Below are 16,433 nucleotides of genomic sequence, written 5' to 3'. Positions count from 1 at the left end.
TTGGTCGCTGCTGCGTCTCCCTCTCCGTCTCCCTCTCCAGACCACCCTCGCCCGTGTCTTGGCATTCTGTCCAACGCCCCGGCTTTTCCTCACCCTCGCTCCATGATAGTAGTACTATCCGTACCGCCCCTACGTCGTCTACCAGGGTCTCATTCTGCCATTCTGACGGGCCCAAGGGGGTTGGCGGCCAAGCGCTGAGAAAAATACGGATAACCCAGAGGAAACTGTGACGACGCACGCCTGCACGACACGAATATTCTCTGTACCACCAATACTACGACACGAACCCCCAAGTCCCTGACGCTCAGGAGACATCTCGTCACAACAGCCACAATTCGAACATCCCCGACCCTCTCGGCTGGCTCCTCTGCCGGCCCACGACCTTAATCCAACATGACAAGACCTCACATTATTCGCGCTGGTAAGTTTATGCGACCCAAAACACCCGCGCCTACTCCCATTCCTCCTGGCGCATCAAACTATTCTCCCCCCAAAACACAGACTTCTTCCCCTTTCCCAATTGGCCCTGGGCTACTCTGTGTCTGAGCTTAGCCTGAACCCGTCTTGGTCTAACGGCTGGAACCGCGGCCGATCAATCTCACAGAATTCCTTCCCCCCCTCTGACCAGGAAAAAAAACAACCCCTAATTGCCTGCTCCGTTGCTGGCATGTCATGCTGACCTCTTGCCTCTTTTGTCGCAAAATTAGACACGATCGACCTCCAAGATCACGACGCACCCTCAGCAAAAGATCATCCCCGAGGCCCACACGGCTCGCTTGGTCCGCATCAGGCTGCGACTCTCCAAGAGATCGCCCAAGAATCCGCCGAAATACAAGCGCGCAGCCCGAGACTCTCCTTCACCGACGGCGACGACGACGACGTATCGGATTCAGACGATCTCGCGGACGAGGTCTCCAAACGGCTCAACGGCGGCGCGATGGACGATGCAAGCAAGAAACAACAAGATGCGCTGGCCATCGCGCAAAATGGAGGCACGTCTGGTAACTCCGACGACGGAGACATGGACGACACGGACGAGAGCTTGGACGACGACATGATGGACAAGATCTCTAGTTCGCCTTCGATTGAAGATGGTGGGTGCAATTCGATTACAATTCCACATTCCTGGCCACGGAGAGTAGATTCTCTGCAAGCCATGAGAGATCGCGCTTCTCCTGTCTCCCCTGCTTTCAGCGAGGCCATGTCCTCTTCTCCTTACACCGAAACTCCTGAATATCCACCTACACAACACTCCTGGCAGCACAGCAAGGCTTCTGCGTCAGCAACCAGTCATCATCATCTTCGCGGTGAGTATAACGAATAGGACCGATATACCGACGACGACGATCGATACGACCAGTTCTTCGACGAGCTTTACGAGGAGTTATGCGACGATGCTGGCGGTAGTCTCTTTTACGCAAAAGATTGGGACAAGGAGCGGAGCGACAAGTTTGAGGACAAGTTTGGACTGGAGAGTGTAGCACAGCATGGGCCGATAGTGGTTCGTCCACTTCGACTCCGCGGATCTAGCTCCGAGGATTTCGCGCAGCGTCGCGCTGAGATGGAGCGGGCAGAATGGGACGAGGCGGCCGAAGCAAACCTTGACGACGAACACGACGAACACGACAGCGATTTTTCGCTCATGATACCCTACGAACCCTCGATCGAAGATGATGACGATGACGAATTTTCCTTCTCTGATGACTCTAGGTTCATTGCTGGTGGCTGGGGCAACGAGTGCTTACACGAAGCAGAGGACATCGATTTCGAATTTGTCTACGCCCTCCACACCTTTGTCGCGACCGTCGAAGGCCAAGCGAATGCCACGAAGGGAGATACCATGGTGCTACTAGATGACAGCAACAGCTATTGGTGGCTGGTGCGAGTGGTGAAGGACAGCAGCATCGGTACGACCCCCGCGTCCCTAGCGTCAGCATTTCTAACAAAGGTCTAGGTTATCTCCCGGCAGAGCATATTGAGACGCCAACCGAGAGACTGGCGCGCTTGAACAAGCACAGGAATATTGACGTAGTCGCTCCCTCCCAGGAAGAGATGAACCTATCTGACTTAGATCAGCTTTCCGCTACAATGCTTGGAGACCAAGCTGGAGAGAAGTCCAAGAGCACGTTGAAGACGGCTCTGAGGAAGAAGAAGAAGACCGTCGCGTTTGCACCACCGACGTTTGTCGACTACTCGGACATTGACTATTCCTCGGATGAAGAGGATATGGAGGAGATGTTCTCTCAGCAGCAGGGACAGCAGCAACAGCAACAGCAGCAACAGGCTGCCACCCAGCAGTCAACTGAGGAGGCGGAAGATGAGACGGCGAAGGTCGAGCCACTGAAGCCCAGGACGATCAAGGAAGTCAAGGTTGCGGAGCCGACCAAGAAAGAGGAGGTTGCAGAAGACGACGGGAAGCGTGACAGCGGAGAGATATTTGAGAAGCCAGAGGGCCCGAGTCGATCGAGGAACGGCACTGTCAGGAACACCGACTCTTTCTTTAAGGACGAAACGGTCGAGACCAAGAAGATCACGCTTACGCCTAACTTGCTTCGCGATGACAACAGCTCACGACCCTCGACGACGGAAAGCGTTAAGCAACGACCCAGTCTGGACAAGTTGGACAAGGAGCTGCAACCCGACAAGAAGGATGACAAGAAGAAGAAGGATAAGGATAAGAAGGAGAAGGACAAGAAGCCCAGCGCCATCCGGAGCTTCTTCTCGCGTAAGGACAAGAAGAAGGTCGTGGACGATGACGACGAGTCCTTTGGCAAGAGGTCGATGGATATTGTTACCGAATCACAAGACCGGGAGTCTGAGGAGCAGCCGTCGTCGCCGAGAACAAGCGGCGGATCTTCAGGCGGGCCCGAACGGACAGCAAGTAAGCTCACGAAGCAACAGCCTAGGGTGGAGCCATCACTGTCGAGAAAGGGAGCAACAACACCACAAAAGTCTGCTACCCGTGAACTTAGCGAGTTTATCTCTTCTGAAGGCCGACCCAACAACGTGTCGAATGTGCCGCCTGCCTCTATGCGTATCGTAGAGGACGATTCTTCTGATGCCGACGCCGAACCGAAGAAGGCCGAGACCAAGCACTCGCAAAAGTCGTCCTTGTCCAAGATCATGCCTTCGAGAAGCAGCGAGCCCAAGGAGCCGAAACCGCAAAAGGTTACGAAGGCCAAGTCGCGTGTGGAACTCGACGATTTCGACTCATCTGGCGAAGAGATTGACCCCAGTGGTCCCTCTGTGCAACAACCAGTTGAGGAAGAGCCGAAGGACGAGAAGCTGGTCCGCCCGGTGCCAGGTGCTTTCCCCGATAGCTACATGAGCGGTCAAAGCGCCCAGACCGACAGGACAATCACTCCTTCGCAGCCTATGCCCCAATCCCAGCCCACCGCTGCGGATCGGGAGAAGGATCGCCTTTCCGAGTCGCCGGTTCAAGTTTCTCCAGTTACGACGAGCAACCCGCCTGCGCTCATGGTCGACACCTCCAGTCAGGATGGCCACTCCTCATCGCCATCGCCAGAGCTCATCGATGCCGATGAGGTGGGCAGACATCGCGCTCAGGATTCGATGACTGCCAGCTCAACCTCAACAGGAGGGAGCACCACCGGCAGTAGCTGGAACGACGCGAAGCTACGAGCATTCTTCGACTCCAGCTCAGACATCCGTGACATGCTGGTCGTTGTATACGACAAGAGCGATGTTGCTCCCGCAGGACCGGATCATCCCGTCGCAGGAAGCTTGTTCCGCGAACAGAACGCCAAGTTGGCAGAAATCACTACAGTAAGTGCATCTATCCATTTTTGGTGATGCGTCACGACTAACCAGGCCCAGCAACTTGACAACATGCTTGGCGACTGGCTAGCACGCAAGCAAAGACTTCGAGGCACGGTCTAAGGCGTGCCTCCCTTTACGAACATCAACTTTGTTTTTGGGGACAGCGAGATGTGTACAGTACCTTTCTTGACTTTGTTGGCGTCCTGGAACGAAACGGATGGAGGGTTTACGGATTGATGGACGACATTGAAAAACGTGGTCGCTGATATGAACCTTAGCACCATGGATACTTGTGCGCGGATTTGCACTTTTCTTTTTTTTCTTTTTTTCGACATGCGTGGACATACCAGTCTGCACGGCTTGTTCTTACCTCGTTCTTTTTTATTCTCTTTTGTTTAGAAACGCTTCGCTTCCGCAGCGTCGCGACATAAGCATCAGCTTTGCATAGGTGTCTTCAGCCCGCTGGTGTGGGCTCCGAGAGACAGATTAGGCGCAACGCCGTCTAATACCACTTGGTTCCATCTGCAGATCCGATGACTTGCATGCTGTGCTGAACCGCTTCATGTGACTTTCGCTGCTGATCGGCACAACCTATTGTTGGAGGTAAATCACCAGACGCATGTCGAGTTCCATTCCGAGTAAAACATGCAGTTGCGTGTGGTGGAACCCGACAGCAATATCCGCAGGTGATCTGCGGGATGCCGGGGTGGTGGAGTTAGCCTCCGCCCAACTGCCGGCGCGCAAATCGTCCGATCTGGGGAAGCCGGGACCCCGCATTCCCGCCCTTGCCGTTTCCCTCTCCTCTCCCCTCCATCGTCTTTAAATACCGTCCATCCACCGGTAAGTGAGTCTGTGTACTGATCTGAGTACCTTAATTTTAGTGCCTGATTCTGACCAAAGACGATTCTCCTGGACCTGCGTCAGTGAGATCCAATGGCCAGTCTCCTCACGAACATCCTCGCCTTCATCACTGGCCAATGGAGCCTCATCTCCCCGGACTGGAGGTACCCCGCCTCCCACGATCCCAGCTGGTACCGGTACGTCCGCGCCAGTAAGTCCAAGACGATCTTCCCGGCGCGGGTTCTGCCAGATCTCACGCGCGGGGACGTCGCGAACCCCTCGGGCCTGATCACCGGCGAAGGCGGGCCGACCGTCCTCACCCGGCTCTCCGAGTCTGATGAGATTCCGTCCGTGACGGTGGACATTGGACAGAACACTGTCGGCATCGTCTCCATCTCCTTTGCCGGGTCTGAAACGCCCGACGGGAGTGGTGACGCCAGGCCCGGGATCCGGCTGGCGTTCTCCGAGACGCTGCAGTTCCTCAGCAACGTGAGCGACTTCTCGCGGTCGTATAATGGGGACACGATCACGCCCGGCAGCGAGCAGATTGCAGTCCGCAGCGAGCCGTACGTCTGGACCGCGCAGCACGGGTGCCAGTACCCGGGCGACGGCGGCGGCAAGGGCAAGGTCTGCGTGGACGGGCTGCACGGGTTCCGGTACCTGCGGATCTACCTGGACGCGCTGCCGTCGGACGCGCCGTACACGTCGCCGCGCGGGCAGGTGAAGATCGCGTCGGTGAGCCTGGCGCTGTCGGCGTTCCACGGGACGCCGGAGACGTTCCGGGGGTGGTTCGAGTGCAGCGACCGCGAGCTGACGCGGTGGTGGTTCGACGGGGTGTACACGAACGACCTGTGCATCGACACGTTCCGGGCGGAGGACATTGAGCCGCGGGACGCGGACAGCGAGTTCCTGGAGGGCCGGCTGGTGATCCACGACGCGCCGAAGCGGGACAGGGACCCGTATGTCGGGGACCTGGCTGTGGCGGCGCTGACTGCGTTTCTGTCGCACGGGGACCTGGTGGCGGAGGCGAGCGGGAATGTGTTGGCGGATCTGGCGAGGCGGCAGAGGGGGGACGGGTGGATTCCGCCGGCGAGCATGTGAGTTTGGGGGGTTGTGTTTGACGTGGAGGAGAGGGTTTGCTGACGGTTTGCAGAAATAATTACACGCTTCCGCTGTTTGATTACCCCCTTTGGTGGGTTGTCTGCAGCCACGATTATGTGTGGTACACCGGCGACGTGGGCTATCTCCAGACGTACTACCAGAATCTGCTGGCTGTGATGGATAAGTGGTATCCCTCCGTTACGAACCCGGACACGGATCTGGTCACGAAAGGGCTGAACGGGACGGGCGGATACGGCGACTACGCTTTCCTCCCAAGGCAGGGGCCGGTAACGTATTACAATGCTCTGTACGTGCTTGCCCTGCGGCGGGCGGCGGAGATGGCGGCGCAGCTTGGGAAGACGGCGGACCAAGAGAGGTGGAACTCGCGTGGGGACGACGTTGCCAAGGCGCTGGCGCAGAGGAACTTTGATGAGAGCGTCGGCGCATTCTACGACGGCACGACGGGGGCGGACTCGGACTCGTACGTGGCCGCGCACGCGCAGGACGGCAACAGCATCGCCATCCTCGCCGACGTCGTGTCCGGGGGCAAGGCCAAGGGCGTGCTGGCGTACTACGCCAGCGCGGCGTCGCGAGCGTACGGCAACGCGTTCTACGACTCGGACGCCGTGGGCCAGGGGTTCAGCCAGCGGGTGTACGCGTTCGTCTCCTACTTTGAGCTCGCGGCGCGGCTGAAGGTCGACGACGGGGACGGAACGGCGGAGGGCGCGGTGGAGGAGATGAAGCGACTGTACGGGTGGATGGGCGGGCAGGACCCCGGGGTGACGTTCTGGGAGGGCATCGGGCCGGACGGCAGGCCGTATGAGGACGGGTACACGAGCATGGCGCACGGGTGGAGCACGGGGATCGTGCCGCTGATGAGCTCGTATGTGCTCGGGGTGAAGCCGACGAGTCCCGGGTTCAAGACGTGGAGTGTGATGCCGGTGAGGGCTGGGTTGAGGTGGGCGAGGGGTGTGGTGCCGACGCCTGAGGGGCAGGGGGTTGGGGTTGAGTGGGTTGATGAAGGTGGAGGCAGGTTCAAGATTGCCGTTCTTGCGGAGAGGGGGACCAAGGGGGTTGTTGGTGTGCCGTTTGAGGAGGGTATGGTGGTTGAGGTTGATGAGCGGGTTGTGTTTAGTGGGAGAGTGAAGGAGGGGAGAGTTGAGGGCAAGCGGGTGGTGGTTGACGTCGAGGGGAAGGGATGGGAGACCAGGACGGTCGTGACAGTAACAGCACTTTCAGAGGGACTTTAGGTAGTAATTTCCTTAAACTACCTCAGTGTCTATAGCTTCGACTGTCTAGTAAGGTTTACATGAATGGCTTTAATGTTTGAATAGGCAGCAAGACCGGCCTCGCCCAATTCCCTGCCGATTCCACTTTGCTTCACACCACCAAACGGAATGCGCCAGTCGCTGTCGTTGCTTGAATTGATCCACACCATGCCAGCCTCGATTCTCTTGGCCACGGCATGGGCACGGGTGAGATCTGTGGTGAATAAGGCGCTTCCGAGGCCGTACTGCGTATCGTTGGCGAGAGCGATGGCATCATCCTCCGACTTGAATCGGCAGATGACGACAAACGGACCGAAGACCTCCTCTTTGAAGACTCTCATATTAGGTGATACCCCGGTGAATACCGTGGGTTCGATGAAGTACCCGCTACCATCAGGCTTGGACGGCCGGCCTCCCAGCTCAAGCTTCGCACCCTCTTGCTTGCCGATGTCGACGTAGGAGAGGATCTTGTCGAATTGTGCCTTTGTGACTTGGGGCCCTTGGAAAGTGCTCTCCTCGAAAGGATCGCCGACTCTAGAGACCTTTCTCACTTGCTCTCTGAACGCCGCCAGGAATTTGTCGTACACGGCGTCCTGAACCAAGATCCTCGACGTTGCGGTGCAAATTTGACCCTGGTTGGACATAATACCGGCGTGGGCCCAGTGGACGGCGACGTCCAAGTCAGCGTCATCAAACACGATGAGAGGGCTCTTTCCGCCCGTCTCGAGCGTGATGTTCTTCAGGTTATGGCTTGCCATCTTCATGATCTCCTTGGCCGTGTTAGTAGAACCGGTGAATGCGATCTTGTCGACGTCCAAATGGGACGCGAGAGCTGCGCCTGCGACGGCTCCGAGACCATTTACGATATTGACCACGCCCGGCGGGAAGCCTGCCTCGATCACGAGGTTGGCAAAGTATAAGATGGAAAGAGGGGTCTGCTCTGCCGGCTTGAGGACAACCGTGTTGCCGCAGGCTAGGGCGGGGCCCAGTTTCCATGCGGCCATCGCGAGGGGGTAGTTCCAACTATAAAAGTCATCAGCTATTTGCTTTTAAATCTTTTGAAGAGGTCCCTCAACATAGCTTGGGGCCAGAAAGGGGGGACAGGAGTTCTTACGGAATGATCTGGCCACAAACTCCAACGGGCTCACGGACAGTGTAGGCGAACTTCTCGGGCGTCGTCTCAATCACCTGCCCAAACACCTTGTCGGCGAAGCCGCTGTAGTACCTCAGCGTCTCGATGGCCTCGGTGAGATCCTCATTGAGAGATACCAGGTAGGGCTTGCCGTTATCCCACGTCTCGATCGTGGCCAGCGTCTCGCGGTGCTGCTCCATCAGATCGGCGAGGCGCGCCATGAGCTTGCCGCGGTCTGAGGCGGGCAGGTCTCGCCAGCTCGGGTGGTTGAGCGCTTTCCGCGCTGCTTGCACGGCTCTATCGACATCTTGGCTCGTTGCGGCATGGACGGATGTGATTTCTCGCTCGTTTCTGTGCCGAATGTGTTAGTTGAAAGGATGAAAGGGCTTCTTGGTGGCTGAGGGCATCTTACGTAGGGTTGATACTTGCTATCTTTCCGCCGTCAGAAGACTCAACCCATTGGTTGTTGATGAACAGTCCTGTTGGTTGGAGGTAGGTTCTCCCATTGGGGGCAGTGAGCTTAACGGAAGCCATGATGTGTGTGGTGGTAGGTGCGATACAAAAGATCCGAGTAAGTCTGTCCCCAAGAAGTAGCTTTCTGATAAACGAGCTGCCTCGGGACCGTGCAATTGACTTTGATACTGGTCAGAACCAGATGCACAGGATCCCCGGATTTTCAGTGCCGGCTGCTTGGACTCTAGATCGGCGCTGTCGGTCACCCTCATAGTCGCACATTGCATGACACGACATCATCCACGAGGGGGAACAACCCGGCCCGGTATCTATCCCACCGGCGCGGAGGGCAATGAGTTTGGCGCCTGCAGGAAGCTCTGAAATAGAGTATCATGACACATTTCGGTCGATCGTATTCGGAGCGAAGAACGTATTTTGGTGCAGGTACTTCTCAATGGTTAGTGGTGCCCGGTGAATTAGCGTTTATCATGATGAAATAGGAAAGAAATTTGGCCAGACTGTATCACCTTGAAACCTGCCGTCCTTCTCGACTCCACCTTCCAGGGTTCTAGCTCTAGCTCACCGAAGCTCGGCCGACGTGGGCAAGGATTCTGCTGCCGCACAACCGCTTTAACAAGCAGACGGCGCGATGCTCAAAAGGGAAAGAATTTGGGCCAAACTCGAGGGGCATCCAATGCCCCCAATCTCTCCGCACGAGATCGACTTTTCCCACTTTCCAGCTAACATCCCGCGGCAAACGACTTATCCACCCCCAACTGCGAACCAACAGTGCAGCTGTGAGGAGTCCCGTCCAGCTCTCAGGAGCTTCCACAGTGCTGATACAAGCTTTTCTGGTGGAAACCGCCCAATTTTCCTGTATCTGCGCGGCTACATTTCCTGTGTACTTGCTTACTCTTGTTAGAGATAATAGTAGCGACGAAGACGAAGACGACGATAACGATAGAAGCGACAAGAATAGAAGCGACGACGATAGAAGCGACGACGATAGAAGTAACGACGACGACGGTAAAGTAGAGCATAGCCACAGGAAAACAAGCCGGCCGCTTCGTGACTACGAAAGAGGAGTTTTGGCAAAGGATCTGGTGGAGACGTAGTTTTGATCTGTGAATACCCTCGAGACACAATATGCTCAAGGCTTTTTGCAAGATAACAAAGACAGAACATCCAGAGTACAGCGAGCAAAATGATCCTGAGCTTCACAGATGATGCTTCCCCACAAACCACAAACTCAATGTCAGGGGTCAAATCAATATTCGATGTCAGAAAGACTGCTTCAGTCCAATAACACATACAATGCGAGCAGCTTCGGTTTCATTCTCTCTTAATTCCAGTGATCTATCCGTACTCTTGTATCATGGTTTTCCATTAATATTTCAGCGTGAAAACTACAATTCCTTTGCCTTATCAGGTCACCCATGCAAAGCGGAGCTGCCATGTGGGTACAAAGGGGAAATCACTATCAGTTCGTCCAACTACATAACTCACTTGGCTCTGGTGTAGTTAGGCTGAACTGCCTGTTGTAGTCGACGTCCGGGCCGGGCTAATAACGTAACTGACTCGACACGACTGGCTCTCCCAAATCCGCGGTTCTACCCCACGATTTGAAACTGTCAACTCTTCCAACTCGTACGTAATGAGATCCAGCCCATACTATCTGCAAAATCCGGGGTACCAACGTCATCTTGTGATGCAGTCTTCACGACGGGAGGACTACCGACGCAGTAACGGAAATGCAGGAATGAATATCTTGGGCAGGTATCGACGAGCAAAGACAGCATACCCCGCCGACCGCCGACCGGGCCGTGACCATGATGTGTGGGAGATGTTGCCCAATGACTTGTCAACACACATGATCAGCAGGGACAGAACGAGACTTGACAATATGAGCAACAGTTCCGATACATCCTGAGTAATCCGCATCGAGTTTTGGGAGCTACGACACCAGCGAGCAAAAGTTGAAGAGTACATGCGGCTTTTAATGAGATTGGAACCAGCTTTTTGATACGTTGCCACACTGAGCGGCTTATCAGTGAATGCCACGCCCCGGGGGGAAACATCGGTCATTGCGCATCCATTCCTTGTTCCCGTCTCATCCTTGCAGTTGATATAAAAACTATTCAACACCAACACGCACCCTCCCATCTCAGAATCATCAACCAGCATACCTCTCTCGTTGCAGAACACAGTTGCGAATGTTATCCCACAAACGTTTTCCAATCACCCCGAAAATCCCCCCTATCGAAAGAAGTTATGGATAACGACCCCGAATCGAACCCGCCGCTGAAGCACCTACACACCACAGACCAGGCCGCCCAAGATGCGCAGGACCTCGCCTACCTCGGCCACGACCAGGCCCTCTCGCGGAAGTTCAGCACCATGAGCATGCTCTTCCTCGCCATGTCCGTCCTCGGCACCTGGTCGACCTTTGCCCAGGGACTCTCGAGCGGTCTCACGAGCGGCGGGCCCATCGCCATCCTCTGGGGCCTCGTTCTCGTCACCTTCTGCAACATATGCGTCGCCGTGTCGCTGGGCGAGCTCTGTAGCAGCATGCCGACAGCCCTGGGACAGGCGTACTGGATTTTCCGCCTCTCGCCTGGCCCGATGGGCCGGTTCATGTCCTACCTCTGCGCCTGGATCAATACCTTTGGATGGTGGACGCTGTCCGCCTCGCAGCTTGCCTTCATGACCAACTTTATTCTGAGCATGAAGGTCCTCTTCGTCAACGACTGGGCCGGAGCTGGTGCTGGATGGATCAACTTCCTGCTTTATATCGCCGTCACTCTGGTGGTAACGGTCGTCAACCTCATCGCTTGCCGGAGAGATGCCGTCCTTCCCGCCTTTAACAACTTCATTGGAATCTGTTTCATCGGGCTCTTTTTCGTTTTCAGTCTGGCGCTCCTGATTTCCGTGGGCGTGAAGCCGGATCTGCATTTTCAGCCTGCTTCGTTTGTTTTTGGACAATGGATCAACCAGACTGGCTGGGGAGACGGCGTTACCTGGTTCACCGGCCTCGTCCAGGCCGCATATGGGCTCACTGCCTTCGACTCAGCTGTCCACCTTGCCGAGGAAATCCCCGCACCTCGCAAGAACATTCCCCGCGTTATCTGGCTCTCAGTCGTCCTTGGAGCTATTACTGGGTTCATTTTTATGGTATGCTGTCTCTTCAGCATCCAAGACCTCGACACCGTCTTGAATCCTGTTACCGGTCTGCCCTTTATGGACCTTTTGAATGAGGCTGTCGGGCTTCAAGGGGCTACAGTGCTTCTGTCTCTGTTCATCTTCAACGGCATGGGTCAGGCTGTCAGCATTGTTACGACCGCTTCCCGTTTGACTTGGGGCTTCGCCAGAGACGGCGGTATCCCATGGAGTCCCTATTTCTCCAGGGTCAACGAGGCCTGGAGGGTACCAGCACGCGCCTTGTGGCTACAGGGTGCCATCATCGGGCTCGTCGGCGTCCTCTATACGTTTGCCTCCACGGTGCTCGAGGCGATCCTGAGTGTCAGTACGATCGCCCTGACGGTCTCGTACGCGATGCCCATTATAACCGTTCTCCTCGTCGGCCGCGATAAGCTCCCGCCTGGAGAGTTCAGGCTGGGGCGGCTTGGCCCCGTCATCAACTGGATCTCGGTCATCTACTGCGCGATTACTACCGTCTTCTTCTTCTTTCCTTCAGAGCCTAGTCCGGCGCCGGCCGATATGAATTACGCGATCGCCGTGTTCGGAGTTATGATGGTGGTGACACTGGGTTTCTGGGTGGTCAAGGGGCGGTATACGTATCTGCAAACTGCGGATGCCGAGGTGCGGATCATTGAGGCGCAGAATGCCGAAGTTGCGACTTCTTCTGTTCCTCGTAAGAACTGATGGATCTTAGAGATACATCATCCTTCTTTAATTTTAGTCTTCACTAAATCAAATTCACTCGTGGTACCAATTCCGCTTGAACTCATCTGATCGATTCCCTACCATGAACGTGATGAAGCTCTAGATCTTGTACCCAGTCTTGGACATGAAGATGTGAAAAGTCTCAAGGAAGAAAGATCTCAACACTCAAGCTACTCCATCTCTAGACTTTTGGCAACTCGGTTCCTCTCGACAGCAGGGGGCGGGCGCCCGTCCCGATGCCGCTCCGATGAAGGTGGGGACGTCGCCTGCGGGCTTGGCTCGGGGGCCCCCACCGTTCCGTTAGCGTGTCAGACTAAGATAAATACCCTGCCGAATCAGCCGCTTCTTCAGGGGATCTGCATGGTCGATTTTCTTTCCCAATGCAGCAGGTCCACCCGCCAATGAGCTTACACGACGAGACCGCCCTGGATTACTTCGCTCTTGTCTCGTATCGTATCGCCCTTGATTGCATTCGCATTTTGGGCTGAAAAGCAGCCGGCAACAGTGCCGGTTGACTCTCCGGTCCGGTTCTAGACTCCGAGCGCCGCTGCGCGGAGGCGCTGCAGCGCGAAGCCTGCAGAGACTAGATCTTTCTTCTGAGGCGCGCTCTACCAGCAGAATGGAGCGGGGAGGGGCGGACAGCGCCGACCTTAGGTTTCCGTTCCGAGTGTTCGAGGTGTTGGTTCCGATGAGGAAACACGAGTCTGTCAAGACAATACGCTCTCATTTGGGGGAATTCGGGTTTCTAAACGCTCTCAACTTATTCCACTCATAAACAAGTCAATATTGCATACGTTTTAAAAGTCTTTTTCATGGCAGAAAGTCCTCGGACGCGGTGCGAATGTCACTCGGTGTGCCTGTGTGGGGGAAGTTGTACATGAGTCGCAGGGGTGGAGGCCGATGGGAGGCGGATGAGGGACCAGGGTTGATGGAGGAATAGAGCCAATGACGACTGGATCGCGGTGTAACAAGCGGTGATTCTAAGCTGAGATTGCCCAGTCGAGTTTATCTTACGTTTGATGTCAGAATAATCTCGACAGCTGCTGAGGCTAACCCTCGTACGATTGTTACCTATCCCCCGATATGCCTGCGTCACTTCCTGTCTATAAGTACAAGGTGCCCGCGATTGATCTTTGACGATCTAACTCTGTTTTCCCCCAAGAATCCAAACAAACAAGTCGTTTGCCTTCTATACTCACCAACATTTTGTCTTGCCCTTAGACAGCTTCGAGCCTTCAGGCCTCACCTCATCTTATACCAACTATCCATCATCGACCTTAGGTCGAATTGCAAAGACCACCGTATGGCCGAGTACCTCAGCCCAGACAGCCCCCAATATGTTTGCAGACACCTCTTCGATAGCCGGCTACACGATCTTCCGGGAAGATCCCAACGACGCCGCTCCAGACGTATCCTCTCAGTCTTCATCACATCCTCTGGGTAGGTCTCCTAGCAATGGACCACGGTGTCAGACACTCGTTCGTCGTTCCCGAGCTAATTGTTGTCTTCATACAGATCAGCTATCGATTGAAGAGATTCAGCGCGCTGCTAAACTCATCAAAATCCATGCTGGCACCAAGGCCCTCAAGTTCAACTGTCTGACTCTGCGCGAACCCAAGAAGAAGGAGTACGCTGCCTTCAAGTCCGGCAACGGCCCTCGCCCGGACCGCCGCGCCTTCGCCATCGTCATCGAAAAGGGCACGTCGCAGGTCTCCGAGGTCGTCGTCAACCTGAAGACCTCAAAGGTCGAGCTCTGGAAGGATGTCTTCGACGCCGCCCCCACCCTCACCTTGGAGGACCTCGACATCTGCGAGTCCGTCACCCGACAGGACCCTCGCGTCATCCAGGCTTGCCGCGAAATCGGGATCTACGATATGTCGAAGGTCTTCATTGACGCGTGGGCCATTGGATTCGATCACCGTTGGGGCACTGATCGCCGTCTTCAGCAGGGAATCGTGTACTATCGCAATTCCCCTGATGATAACCAGTACGCCCACCCGCTTGACTTCTCAGTCGTCGTCGATACCGAAAAGGCTGAAGTCCTGGCTGTCGATATCCGACTCGTGAATGGCCAGCGGACCAAGGTCCCTCTGGAGGAGCATAACTATTTGCCCGAATTCATCGGCAAGGGTTACCAGAACAAGCTCAAGCCCATCGATATCACTCAGCCCCAGGGCGTCTCGTTCCAAGTCCATGGCAGCGAGCTCTTCTGGGCGGGACTGAAGATGCATGTTGGCTTCAACTACCGCGAGGGTATTGTTCTTTCTGACGTCCGCATTGACGACGAAGGGCGTGAGCGGAACCTGTTCAACCGCATCAGCGTGGTCGAGATGGTCGTTCCCTACGGCAACCCTGACCCTCCCCACCACCGCAAGCATGCCTTCGACGTGGGCGAGTATGGTACGGGCTTCATGACCAATTCCCTCAAGCTTGGTTGTGATTGCAAGGGCGTCATCCACTACATGGACGCCATTATGGCTGTGGGTACGGGAGAGGCAGCTATCGTGAAGAATGCTATCTGTATCCATGAAGAAGACAACGGGCTTCTGTACAAGCATACCGACTACCGTGACGGTACCGTTATTTCCGCCCGCGACCGCAAGCTCATCATTTCCCAAATCATCACCGCTGCGAACTATGAGTACTGCTTCTACCACACGTTCCTCCTGGACGGTACCTACAAGCTGGAAATCAAGCTTACGGGTATGCTCAATACCTATTGCATGCACCCCAGCGAGACCGCGGCACCGTTCGGCACGGAGGTGGCCCCGGCCATCAACGCTCACAACCATCAGCACATCTTTTCCCTCCGCGTCGATCCCGAGATTGATGGTCCGGACAATACTGTTGTGCAGAATGACGCTGTCACCGCGGATGATCCCCTCGGCTCTTCTGGAAATCTGTACGGCAACGGCTTCTACTGCAAGAAGACGCCCATCCAGACTGCCTCCGGCCATGAGTACAAGCACGAGACGGGCCGCTCTTGGGACATCATCAACCCCAACATCATGAACCCCGTGGCGAAGAAGCCAGTCGCCTACAAGATCCTCAACAACAACTGCCCTGCCCTGCTCGCCAAGCCGGGAAGCATGATCTGGAAGCGTGCCGCCTTTGCCCGCAAGGCGCTGTGGGTTACCCCGTACAAGGACTATGAACTGTTCCCCGCGGGCGACTATGTGTGTCAATCGAGCGGCGATGAGGGGCACCCCTATAACGAGACCGTCGTCGATTGGGTGAACAGGAACGAGTCGGTTGAGAACACCGATATCGTCTGCTATGTGCAATTCGGCCTGACGCACTTCCCGCGCACCGAGGATTTCCCCGTGATGCCGGCCGAGCCTGTCGGCGTCATGATCAGGGCGTCCAACTTCTTCAAGAAGAACCCCGCGCTCTGGGTGCCTCCTTCGGTTGTGGCTGTCGACAAGACTTCCAAGAATGCGTTCGCGAAGTCTGAGGCTGCTGAATCTTGCTGCGGCAACAGAAACAGTAAGCTGTAGGAGATTTGCAAACGAGTGCCTTGAATCCGATCCGCGTTGATTTCGCTGGTCGTGAGCTGGGAGACCAAGATTGGTAGTCTCGCGCCGTAGCCTTCGTTTGATTAGTGTAGCAGTCTTCTCCGCAATACAATTCTAGTGCCGCTTCTCATCAACATCGTGCTTCAAACGCTGTTGGTGCTTGTGCCATGGCTGATATGGACATCATGATGCTTTCAAAGAACCCAAGTAGCTTGCGATTACGTGATTCCATCAGATAAAAGAGCAAATGCCATTGGACCGAGATCTCGGGGTCGCCATTGCTTGTTGGCTAATGTGCCGAGAATCTGCCCGCGAATTCCACTCCACTATCCGCCTGATAAACCGTTTCGGCGTCCGATCTTCGCTTCTTCCAGGGGGGTTCGGTGCCTGCCAACCCAATCAATGCCCACCCTGCTACCATAATCTGGGGTAGGTGCTCCC

General features: G+C 55.6%; 5 protein-coding genes across 5 annotated transcripts; 4 read left to right on the top strand and 1 right to left on the bottom strand.

Moving 5' to 3' along the window:
* Positions 1 to 393: 393 nt before the first annotated feature.
* Positions 394 to 3,900, top strand: tea4 (Tip elongation aberrant protein Tea4; the record flags this gene model as incomplete). The annotated part of the gene is made up of 6 exons (XM_037317080.1): positions 394 to 421; positions 708 to 1,094; positions 1,262 to 1,278; positions 1,325 to 1,907; positions 1,955 to 3,786; positions 3,838 to 3,900. 6 exons carry the CDS (start codon positions 394 to 396, stop codon positions 3,898 to 3,900), a joined length of 2,910 nt encoding a protein of 969 aa, XP_037185714.1.
* Positions 3,901 to 4,713: 813 nt separating this feature from the next.
* On the top strand, positions 4,714 to 6,971 carry CGCA056_v001819 (uncharacterized protein; the record flags this gene model as incomplete). Its single annotated transcript, XM_037317079.1, has 2 exons — positions 4,714 to 5,717; positions 5,774 to 6,971. The coding sequence occupies 2 exons, from the start codon at positions 4,714 to 4,716 to the stop codon at positions 6,969 to 6,971; spliced, it is 2,202 nt and encodes a 733-aa protein (XP_037184473.1).
* A 29-nt stretch (positions 6,972 to 7,000) lies between these two features.
* On the bottom strand, positions 7,001 to 8,655 carry CGCA056_v001818 (putative aldehyde dehydrogenase-like protein; the record flags this gene model as incomplete). The annotated part of the gene is made up of 3 exons (XM_037317078.1): positions 7,001 to 8,012; positions 8,104 to 8,472; positions 8,534 to 8,655. The coding sequence occupies 3 exons, from the start codon at positions 8,653 to 8,655 to the stop codon at positions 7,001 to 7,003; spliced, it is 1,503 nt and encodes a 500-aa protein (XP_037184474.1).
* A 2,190-nt stretch (positions 8,656 to 10,845) lies between these two features.
* HNM1-7 (Choline transport protein) lies at positions 10,846 to 12,456 on the top strand (the record flags this gene model as incomplete). Its single annotated transcript, XM_037317077.1, has 1 exon — positions 10,846 to 12,456. One exon carries the CDS (start codon positions 10,846 to 10,848, stop codon positions 12,454 to 12,456), a length of 1,611 nt encoding a protein of 536 aa, XP_037184469.1.
* A 1,358-nt stretch (positions 12,457 to 13,814) lies between these two features.
* Positions 13,815 to 15,974, top strand: AMO-0 (Peroxisomal primary amine oxidase; the record flags this gene model as incomplete). Its single annotated transcript, XM_037317076.1, has 2 exons — positions 13,815 to 13,917; positions 13,993 to 15,974. 2 exons carry the CDS (start codon positions 13,815 to 13,817, stop codon positions 15,972 to 15,974), a joined length of 2,085 nt encoding a protein of 694 aa, XP_037184470.1.
* Between the last annotated feature and the right edge of the window lie 459 nt (positions 15,975 to 16,433).

The sequence above is a fragment of the Colletotrichum aenigma genome (assembly GCF_013390185.1).
Source record: "Colletotrichum aenigma strain Cg56 chromosome Unknown KSG_Cg56_contig01, whole genome shotgun sequence".
Taxonomy (NCBI): Eukaryota; Fungi; Ascomycota; class Sordariomycetes; order Glomerellales; family Glomerellaceae; genus Colletotrichum; species Colletotrichum aenigma.
This window is presented reverse-complemented; position numbering and strand designations above follow the sequence as displayed.